The sequence below is a fragment of the Cebus imitator genome, unplaced genomic scaffold (assembly GCF_001604975.1).
Source record: "Cebus imitator isolate Cc_AM_T3 unplaced genomic scaffold, Cebus_imitator-1.0 Scaffold0, whole genome shotgun sequence".
Classification (NCBI taxonomy): domain Eukaryota; kingdom Metazoa; phylum Chordata; class Mammalia; order Primates; family Cebidae; genus Cebus; species Cebus imitator.
The window spans coordinates 6,168,869-6,180,414 of record NW_016107315.1 but is presented as its reverse complement, the minus strand read 5'-3'; the positions used below and the strand labels follow the sequence as shown (position 1 = coordinate 6,180,414).

The 11,546-nt window shown below is 39.8% G+C and overlaps 1 protein-coding gene across 44 annotated transcripts in view; it reads right to left on the bottom strand.

The window, feature by feature from the left end:
* Positions 1-11,546, bottom strand: part of MAP4 (microtubule associated protein 4) — a 227,820-nt gene that overhangs the window by 117,642 nt on the left and 98,632 nt on the right. For 42 of the 44 annotated variants that reach the window (XM_017517362.1, XM_017516045.1, XM_017516332.1 and 39 more), the window contains exon 3: positions 3,186-3,254. In XM_017517362.1, coding sequence (XP_017372851.1) covers positions 3,186-3,254 — 69 coding nt within the window. Of the gene's footprint in view, positions 1-531; positions 804-3,185; positions 3,255-11,546 lie in introns of those variants that run through there. The other 2 variants (XM_017517725.2, XM_017517793.2) reach the window with 1 other exon arrangement.

Sequence of the window (11,546 nt, the reverse complement as noted above, 5' to 3'; positions counted from 1 at the left end):
AAAAAAAAAAAAAAAAAAAAAAAAAATTCCACACACAACAGGGTTGTTAAATTTTTAGGCGAATCTAAGCCTAGACAAATAGATCATAATTTTATAATAAAAACAATTTTGGCCCAACTTGTAAATAATAAAGGATGATTTAATTTGAAAAAATATTCTAGGATTACTCAACTATTCTGAATTTAAAAACTTAAAGTAACTATCATTATTCAGATGATAAGGTAAGGTGGAGAGAAACACAGGTAACCTGTAAGATTAATCTTCTCTAAAAGCAAGCTCACAGAGGAAAAGAGGAGGGAGAGGAAAAGGAAATTCACTGCAGTACTGGTGGCCTCAACCCCTTTATGAAAGCACATGTTCTCATTTGGTGTTACACTATCCTGATTTATAGTGAAGATTTGAAAACCAAAGGAAAAAAGGTCAACTAAAAATATTTAAAGAAAAAAAAATGTGAGAATGAATCAAATGATAAAATAAAATTGTAAAGAAAACAAGAAATAAAAGACATTAAATAACCTTTGTAAAAATTACTAAAATTAAAAAGGATTCATTTTGTACTTTGTGTTCACAAAGGGAAATGAGGCTCCATCAAGCCCTGCAGAGCACAAGAGGAAGCAGGTTGTTTGCTCAGGCATCAGCAGAAATAGGCCCCGAGGAACTACCCTCAGTTTCTTCTACATCGTGTCCAGAAGGAAAAGCAAAGCTCTGCAAAATGCTGAAGGTTTTAGAAGTATAACGGTGCTTAGGAAAGATCACTGGTCTGGTGTTGCAGCAGCCCCAGTGTTGAGAGACACGCTAGGCTTCTAGGAGGAGAAAAACAGAGAGGGAGGAAGAAGTAGGAAGGGGAAGGAAAGGGCGGAAAAGCACAGGTCATTAGTAAACAGCAAGTTCAATATCACAAGGTGCTCATAAACCCAAGCTATTAACGAAGCTGGTTTGCTCTCGAGACTATAGATAACATTCTGAAGGAAACAGAAATGAGAATTTTCAAAATGGCATTGCTCCAGGAAGTGATGGCCAATTAGAATGAGGTCACAACATGCTCCAAAAACATGCACTGCCACCCCTTCCCTCCACTTTACCTCCCCCAATAAAACATGCATATTTTCAGTAAAGTATCTATTTTAATACAGTTAGGTGGTTAAATTCAGAACTCAAACAACCCAGGTGTGCAAACTCTATGCTACCTAAGGGCAGAGAGGTATTCAAGAACAGAAAGACCTACTCTCACAATGCCACTGGGCAGTTCATAAACAGCCAGGTTCTTTTTTGTCACAAGGGAATCTTGAAATAGTGAGGGCCAAGATACAAGTTTTTCCTGTTCTTTTTTTGTACTGTTAAGACCTGGCAGTGGTGAGCACCTGCTACACAGAGTTTGAGTCTCTTCTGGTCAGGCATGACTTCCTACTGGAGAAGAGTCTACTCTAGTTTTGGTAGTTGTTTCCTTCCTGGATGAAAATGGCATCCACTTTTTTTTTTTTTCAGACGCAGTCTCGCTCTGTTGCCAAGCTGGAGTGCAGTGGCGCAATCTCGGCTTACTGCAATCTCTGACTCCCTGGTTCAAGCAGTTCTCCTGCTTCAGCCTCCCAAGTCGCTGGGATTACAGGCACACGCCACCACGCCCAGCTAATTTTTTTTTGTATTTTTAGTAGAGATGGGGTTTCACCATGTTGGCCAGGATGTTTTCAATCTCCTGACCTTGTGATCCGCCCACCTCAGCCTCCCAAATTGCTGGGATTACAGGCGTGAGCCACCACGTCCGGCCGGCATCCACTTTTTCAACTGGCTAATCAGATCAATCCCCTCCAGCCTTTCCTTACCCTGGTTAACTATTTCTTGGTTAAAGAAAGCAGAATATACTCATTATTTTAAAAGTTCATGTTCAAACTTCTTTTCCTTTAATCACGTGGACATTTGCATAAATGTTTTCTTAAAAACCACATCACATAGATGACTGCTTTCAAAGCAGACACAGGAAGTCAATACATCTGACTGAGATTATCAAAGAAATACAAACGTCAGTTCACAAAACTGGAAGATAAAGTGGCACTTCTGGTTGTTTCTAGCTTCTAAAGTAAAGAGTAACTAATTTATTAAGTTGCTAATAAGGATGTTAATATCACTTAGTAAACATTCACAACAAAAGGAACTTAGTCATCAAAAAATCTGATGTATGAAGATATATACAACTTTGCTATGGTCAAAGAATAACAAGTAAATACTAGAACAGCTGCCACTGCTAACAGAAGGCTTTCTAGAAGCCTTAGAAACAGAGAAATCCTGTGTGGCTCACAGAAGGGCTTCTAGCTGAGGTATGCATATGAGAGAAATACAGAAACATGACAAATCTAATAACTGCCTCCACTGCAATAATATGAATCAAATGTTATGGCCCAGTTAAGAGCATACTTGTGGAAACAATGGGATTGATCATTATAAGTCTATGCATTTGGGTCAGCAGTGATGGCCTGATCACAACTGCAAAGTAAATGCAGGTATTTATGAAAATAAAATATACAACTCTCACATCAGCTAATTAAGACAATATTTATATAGTATATCCCTGAGACTCCTGCTACTGCTTTGTGAATTCTGCTCACTACAAAGACATTGGGGTAGGGAGTTGCTGCTGGTTATGAGACAGAAACCCACAGAACCTCAGTGCCAACTGAAAATATCAGAACCCTAGTAGAGCTAACAGTTTAGTTAGAAGTAAATTTCAAAAGCAACAGTTAAGGGAAAGATGAAGGAAACATACTGGGGGCAAAATAAAGAACTCCTAATTTGTTGTTCATGGGCTTCCTAACATTGAACTGTGGAAAGCTAAATGTAACGTGCATTCAGGGAAGAGACCTGCTGCTTCAAAGAGTTGTAGTGGCCAAATGCCTCCCATGTAACATATTTTGGTTATTATTATTCTGTATCTATAAAAGTATTTTAAGGTTGATCCAGCTCTTGTGTGGTACAGCTCCAACAAATATTCAAAAAATATCAGAGGAAACTCATTATTTGCCTTCCATTGTTGGAGATTTTACAAAGCAATGTCCTGGGTTTAAATACATCCAACAAGAACACTCAGAAATAATTCATATGCTTCCATTAATAACACTCTTCAAAGGATATTATCAAGGTATTCACTATAAGTGCATCATCTACACATTTGAGGAATCCTGGGAATCACTTACCTGTAGTATCACTCCCTTCTATTCCATGACCACCATTGGCTAGCAGTGTTGGTTTAGAAGATGGAGTATCTGCAACAGTGACAAATAATTACCCATTGTGACAGACAGAAAAATGAAGAACAGATCCAACTACTGTATATTAATTGAGTTTTTCTTGTTCTTCGTAGCATTAGGTTAAAGCAATTAAAACTGTTCAAAATTTAAAGATTTAATAAAAGAAAACCCAGAAACAGAACAGATCAGAATTATTAATTCCTAGGGCACCCAAGCTCTGTTAAGTACCACTTCCACAGGAGAGCCCTTCATAATAGCAATTCTAAATATTTTTTATTCTGTAAATTGTCAAAGAAAACTATTAAATTCAGTAAAACCATCATGAAGCACCACAGGTTTAGTATCAGCAATTCAAACCAAATGCTCCAAGAACATGAGGCATTTAATTTTATTTTTTGAGATGCAGTTTTGCTCTTGCAGCCCAGGCTGGAATGCAATGGCACAATCTTGGCTCACTGCAACCTCTGCCTCCAGGATTCGAGCAATTCTCCTTCTCAGCCTCCTGAGTAGCTGGGATTACAGACACCTGCCACAAGGCCCAGATAATTTTTGTATTTTTAGTAGAGACGGGATTTCGCCATGTTGGAGGTTGGTCTTAAACTCCTGACCTCAGGTGATCCACCTGCCTCAGCCTCCCAAAGTGCTGGGATAACAGGCATGAGCCACTGTGCCCAGCTGAGGCGATTTATTAACTATTAATTCCCACACAGGAAATCCAGGGTACCATAATTGCTCCTAGATGAGAACTGCATGGAGGTAATCAGCTGCATTTCTGGAAGCAGAGGACTCTTTTTTTTTTTTTTTTAAAGGGAATTAGTTGTATCTCATTCCCTAATGACTAAGGATGTTGAGCCTCTTTTCATGCGTTTCTCTGCCATTCCTTCGTCTTCTTTGGTGATTTGAATGGTCAAAGTTTTTGACTATTTTAAAATTGAATTCTTTATTTTATTATTATTGAGTTTTCAAAATTCTTTATATATTCTGAACATCAGTCCTTTATCAGATAAATTTTGTAAAAATTTTCTTCCTGTTTTTGACTTATACTGTACTATCTTTTCATTTACTTAACTGTCTTAAAAAGAACAAAAGTTTTAAATTTTTATGAAGTAGGTCACATGATTTTTTCCACGTTTTCCGCTAGAAGTCTAATAGTTTTCATATTTACATACATTTGGAGTTAAGTTTTACATATGGTGTAATGATGCAGGTCTAAGTTTCTATTCCTGTACATGGACACCTAATTATTACATAATCATTTGCTGAAAAAGTCATCTGTATTCTTTTTTTTTTTTTTTTTTGAGACAGTCTTGCTCTGTCACCAGGCTGGAGTCCAGCGGCACAATCTCGGCTCACTGTAACCTCTGCCTCCCAGGTTCAAGCAATTCTCCTGCCTCAGTCTCCTGAGTAGCTGGGACTACAGGCACATGCCACCACACCCAGTTAAACTTTTTTGTATTTTTAGTAGAGACAAGGTTTCACCATGTTGGCCAGGCTGGTCTCGAACTCTTGACCTCAGGTGATCTACCCACTTCGGCCTCCCAAAGTGCTGGGATTACAGGCATGAGCCACCAAGTCTGGCCAGAAGTCTTAAATAAGGTAATATGAGTCCTCCAACGTGGGTCTTTTCCAACAATGTTTTTTTTTTCCTTTACTTTTTTGCTTTTTGAGACAGGGTCTCATTCTGTCATTCTGTCACTCAAGCTGGAGTGCAGTAGTGCGATCATGGCTCACTGCAGCCTCGACCTCCCAGACTCAGGTGATCCTCCTGCCTTAGCCTCCCAAGTAGCTGGGACCACAGGTACATGCTACCATGTCTGCCTAATTTTTCATTATTTTTATTTTCTGGAGAAACAAGGTCTCCCTATGTTTCCCATACTGGTTGCACTCCTGGCCTCAAGCAATCCTCCCACCTTGGCCTACCAAAGTGTTGGTATTATAGGCATGAGTCACTGCACCTGGCCTTGTTTTGTTTCTTTGCTTTTCTATATAAATTTTAAAATCAGTTTTTTATTTATGCCAAGATTCTTGATGGGATCTTATTTGAAATTGCATTGACAATACAGATCAATTTGAGGATGTACAACATTTTCTGAAAGTCTCTGACTGTATCTTTTTTTTTTTTTTTTAGACGGAGTTTAGCTCTTGTTACCCAGGCTGGAGTGCAATGGCGCGATCTCGGCTTACCGCAACCTCCGCCTCCTGGGTTCAGGCAATTCTCCTGCCTCAGCCTCCTGAGTAGCTGGGATTACAGGCATGCGCCACCATGCCCAGCTAACTTTTTGTAGTTTTAGTAGAGACGGGGTTTCACCGTGTTGACCAGGATGGTTTCGATCTCTTGACCTCATGATCCACCCGCCTCGGCCTCCCAAAGTGCTGGGATTACAGGCCTAAGCCACCGCGCCCAGCCTGTCTCTGACTATATCTAACATGTTAGCAACCAGCCTAGCTCTGCAGTCACCTTGCTGACCCAAGAATTCAGAGATTATTATTCCTAAGACAACAAGTGAGTATCTACAATAAATGCTACTGAAATACAAAATGCAAGATTTTCCTTTGGAAGATCACAAACATGCTGTCCAACCCCTTGGTCCTTATAAATACAAGGAAGAAATCTTTCACACAAATTTCTCATTGAAAAGATCATTCATTCTGTTACTTCAGATGAACAACAAAAAGAATTACCTAAAAGAACAAGGCAGTCCAAAAAGAGAGTATGATTTAAATAAAAGAAGGAAATAAAGAAATGAAAGACAATAGAATTGTATTAAATACCCACTATGTAACATATACCCTGCTAAGTCTTCAAACTGCATTTTACTTATCCAAAGAGATGCCATAAATATGCTCCATCCCACATTTGGCGTAAATAAATCCCTTCTAAAATTCACACAATAAGCTTTTAAGATTTATTCTTCCTAGCTCATGAAAGAGTGCATATTTTAAAAAAAACTTTCTTCATTAAAACATGCATATTACAAGAAAATGGAAATTAGAAAAACTGATATTCTGCAAGTGGTTTGAGAGCAGTTATCAGTGATAAAACCTGTTTAAAATTTGATAATCAGTGTTGACAAGGGTAATTTCATTTCATCATTTGGAGGAATGTAAATAGGAACAACCTTTTTTTCTCCCCCACTTAGAGATGAGGTTTCACCATGTTGGCCAGGCTGGTCTTGAACTCCTAACCTCAGGTGATCTACCCACCTCAGCCTCCCAAAGTGCTGGGATTACAGGAGTGAGCCACCATGCCCAGCCAGGAACAACCTTTTTATGAGACAATTTGGCAGCCTATCAAATTCTGAAATACTCAACAATCCATTTTAGGTATTTAGTATTTAGTTCACGGAGAGACATAAAAGTATAAAAACGTGAATATAAATAGAATGTTTATTATGACACTGCTTAAAAACAGCAAATGTCCACCAACAGATTCATTATAATATTGTAAAATAGTACACACTAATAAAAAAAATGAGAGCACTTCATGTTACTGATACGGGAAGATAACAGGACACACTAAGAAAAAATAAAAGCGGGCCAGGCATGGTGGCTCACGCCTGTAATCCCAGCACTATGGGAGGTCAAGATTGCTTTAAGACAGTAAGTGAGTATATACAATATATGCTACTGTATATGCTACATATATGGGACATCACTTGCGGGCAGGAGTTCGAAAACGGCCTGACCAACATGACAAAACCCTATCTCTACTAAAAATACAAAAATTAGCTGAGCATGGTGGTGCATGCCTGTAGTCCCAGCTACTTGGGAAGCTGAGGCAGGAGAATTCCTTGAACCCAGGAGGTGGGGGTTGCAATGAGTCAAGATCGCGCCATGGCACTCCACCCTGGGCAAGGAGAGCAAAACTCCATCTCAAAACAAAAAACAAACAAGTCTATAATCCCAGCAATTTGGGAAGCCAAGGCAGGCAGATCACTTGAGGCCAGGAATTCAAGACCAGCCTGGTCAACATACTCATCTGTATCCTTCTTGAAGAAATTCATAGGATTAAGTGAAAATGGAGATTTTTTAAAAAAAAATGTAATACATGTGATCAACTGTGTACTGCCACTAATTGTGATGATAAATTTCCTCTGGACCAAATTGAAAACACAGAATCTTATTGTCACAGGAACTTTAAATATTAAAATTTAAGTTGATATACATAATTAGCAGCAGAAACATGGTAACACAATCAAGAAAAAACTTTCAAGCATAAAAATGTATTACATTAGGATAAAACTCTGAGACATGGTATGGAAATAAGAGTTCAAGGACTCAAAAGAAGAATTTAAATTTCCAATGATAAAGAACAGCTTGTTCATATATTTTTAAACTAGATGATGGAATCAAAATGCTATATATTTAGAAGCATTTGGATATATTTAGCAGAATGATGTAACTTATTTTTATGTGGCAAAAGTAAAACATTCTCAAAATTACGTGTTTTACAATTAAACTTTTGCTACAAAATTTTAGATGTTAATGTACAAAGAGAAAGAATTTCTCAGAATTATCATATAAGTACGTAACCCAAAAGTTTCAAGACCACTACTTTAGACCAAATTAAAAAGAAAGCTTGATATGTAGTGACAGAAAATTTTCTAAGATAATAAAGTAAAAAAGCAAGTTTAAAAACATTCATATGGTTTGATTCCAGTTGTATGAAACTAAAGTCACTAAATTTTTGATTGTATGTTTGTAACAGCATAGAACGAGGTCTTAAAAGATCTACCCTTCTCGAGGAAATAGAATTACAGGAAAACGAAGGGAGTTGTTTTGTTTGAGACGGAGTCTAGCTCTGTTGCCCAGGCTGGAGTGCCGTGGTACAATTTCGGCTCACTGCAACCTCTGTATCCTGGGTTCAACTGATTCTCCTATCTAAACCTCCCGAGTAGCTGGTAGCTGAGGCTACAAGCACGCACCACCACTCCCAGTTAATTTTTATATCTTTAGCAGAGATGGGGCTTTACCATGAATTCCTGGACTCAAGCAATCTACCCGCCTCGGTCTCCCAAAGTGCCGGGATTACAGGTGTGTGCCACCATGCTCAGCTAATTTTTATATTTTTAGTAGAGACAGGGTTTCACCATATTGTCAAGGCTGATCTCAAACTCCTGACCTCAAGTGATCTGCCTCAACCTCCCAAAGTGCTGGAATTACAGCCATGAGCCACTGCAGCCTGCAAAGATTTTGACTTAATTTTTTTTTTCCAAGATGGAGTTTCACTCTTATTGCACAGGCTGGAGTGCAATGGCATGATCTCACCTCACCGAAACATCCGCCTCCCAGGTTCAAGTAATTCTCCTGCCTCAGCCTCCTGAGTAGCTGGAATTACAGGCATGTGCCACAATGCCCCGCCAATTTTTGTATTTTTAGTAGAGACAGGGTTTCTCCATGTTGGCCAGGCTGATCTCAAACTCCTGACCTCAGGTAACCTCAGGTAATCCACCCATCTCAGCCTCCCCAAAGTGCTGGGATTACAGGTGTGAGCCACTGTGCCCAGCCTTTTTTTTTTTTTTTTTTTTTAAAAGAGAAAGGGTTTTGCTCTGTTGCCCAGGCTGGAGTACACACCCCACCATAACCTCAAAATGCTGGGTTCAAATGATCCTTCTCCCTCAGCCTCCCAAGTACATGGGACAACAGGTGTGTGTCACCACAGCTGGCTAATTTATTTTATTTATGTATTTAGTTATTTATTTACAGAGTCTCTCTCTGTTGCCCAGGTTGGAGTGCAGTGGCCCAGTCTCGGCTCACCGCAACCTCTGCCTCCCAGGTTCAAGCAGTTCTTGTGCCTCAGCCTCCTGAGTAGCTGGAACTACAGGTGCTCACCACCATGCCTGGGAGGCCAGCACTTGTAGTGCTTTTTTGTATTTTTACTACAAATGGGGTTTCACCATGTTAGCCAGGCCAGTCTTGAACTCCTGATCTCAGGAGATCCATCCACTTTGGCCTCCCAAAGTATTGGGATTACAGAAGTCACCAATTTATACACACACACACACACACACACAAACACACACACACACACGCACACACACACACACATAAACACACATATATAGAAAGACAGGGTCTTACTATGTTGCCCAGGCTGGTCTCAAACTCCTTGGTTCAAGTGACCCTCCTGCCTCGGTCTCCCAAGCAGCTGGGACTATACAGGCGTGAGCCACCAGGATCAGCCTTGTTCACTGGGCATTAATTCAATACTACTTCATTTATTTTGTTGCTCAAATTTTTCCAGTGTTGGCTACTGGGAACTCTTTCAGTTGACTCCTATGTCACACTGACATACTATCTCTGTCATTGTGGGCTTTGGAGCAGAACTCCCTAACAGTCTTCTTATGAATGATTTGTGCAATTAAAGGTAAATTTTTTTTTCCAGTGAAGAGCATAAATAATGAGAGATTTAACCAGGAATAATATGCATAACGGAAGTCTCATTTGCACATACCTGTCTACTTTCTTCCCGCCTTTCCTCCTGCCTCAGCCTCCCAAGTAGCTAAGACTATAGGTATGCACCACCACACCTAGCTACTTTTAAAATTTTTTTCTTGCCGGGCGTGGTGGCTCAAGCCTGTAATCCCAGCACTTTGGGAGGCCGAGGCGGGTGGATCATGAGGTCAAGAGATCGAGACCATCCTGGTCAACATGGTGAAACCCCGTCTCTACTAAAACTACAAAAAATTAGCTGGGCATGGTGGCACGTGCCTGTAATCCCAGCTACTCAGGAGGCTGAGGCAGGAGAATTGCCTGAACCCAGGAGGCGGAGGTTGCGGTGAGCCGAGATCGCGCCATTGCACTCCAGCCTGGGTAACAAGAGCAAAACTCTGTCTCAAAAAAAAAAAAAAAAAAAAATTTTTTTCTTTGTAGAGATGCAGTCTTACTGTGTTGCCCCCCGCTCATTTCAAACTTCTGGCTTCAGGTACTCCTCCCACCTCTGCTTTCCAAAGAGCTAGGATTACAAGTATGAGTCACCATATCCAACACCTCCTGGTATTTTTGACCTAAAATGTCCAAAAGGGAATTTTTGATTCATAAAATGTGACTTGCATATAAGATGCTGCAGAACACATTTCAACTGGCTTGGAAACCAAAAAATTATTCAAAAGCTATTTGCTTAGATACTAAAATAGGTGAAACTTGGATTAGGTACAGGATATACACATAGCCTCAAAGTATCTCCTCACAAATTATTTATTCATTACAAAGAGAAAAATATAAATTTTACAGTAAAGAGGCCAGGCATGGTGGCTCATGCCTGTAATCTCAGCACTTTGAGTCAGGCAAGCAGATGGCTTGAGCCCAGGAGTTAAAGACCAGCCTGGGTAACATTGCAAAACCCCATCTCTATAAAAAATATAAAAATTAACCATGTGGCCAGAAATGGTGGCTCATGCCTGTAATCCCAGCACTTTGGGAGGCCGAGGTGGGTGGATCACATGAGCTTAAGAGTTTGAGACTAGCCTGGCCAACATGGTGAAACCTTGTCTCTACTAAAAATACAAAAATTATCTGGGTGTGGTGGTGCATGCCTGTAATCCCAGCTACTTGGAGGTCTGAGGCAGGAGAATCACTTGAACCCGGGAGACAGAGGTTGCAGTGAGCCAAAATCATGGCACTGTACTCCAGCCTGGGCAACAAAATGAGACACCCCACCCCCATCCCAGGCATGTGGTACATGCCTGTAGTCCCAGCTACTTGGGAAGCTGATACTAGAAGATTGCTTGAGCCTGGAGAGTTCAAGGCTGCAGTGAGCCAAGATTGTGCCCACTGCACTCCAGCTAGGGTGACAGAGTAAGACCCTGTCTCTAAATAAATATTTTTTTAATTAGAAAAAAATTTACAGTAAAAAAAAACAGGCAGACATCAACAAGTGATGAGAGTTATTATCACCAATAATGCAATATAGTGACATCGTGTGCTTCCTGATGTGGTACACTAAGGACAGATCATCTTTATATAGTATTACTGCCAAAAATGCGTAAATTTAATCTAATTATAAGGAAATGACAGGCAAACCCAAATTAGGGGACTTCTACAAAATAACTGGTCCATACTATTCAAAAATATTAAGGTCATGAAAGACAAAGAAGAACTGAGGAATTGCTCCAATTAAAGGAGGCTGAAGAGACATGAAAACTAATGAGATTCCAGATTCAATTGCAGACAAGAAGAAAAAAATTAGAAAAGAATGTGTTTAATCTGTTGGGACAACTGATGACAATGAAATAAGGTTCATGGATTAGACAGGAGTATCTCATCAATGTTTAACTTCTGATTTCTATCATCATATTCTTTTTTTTT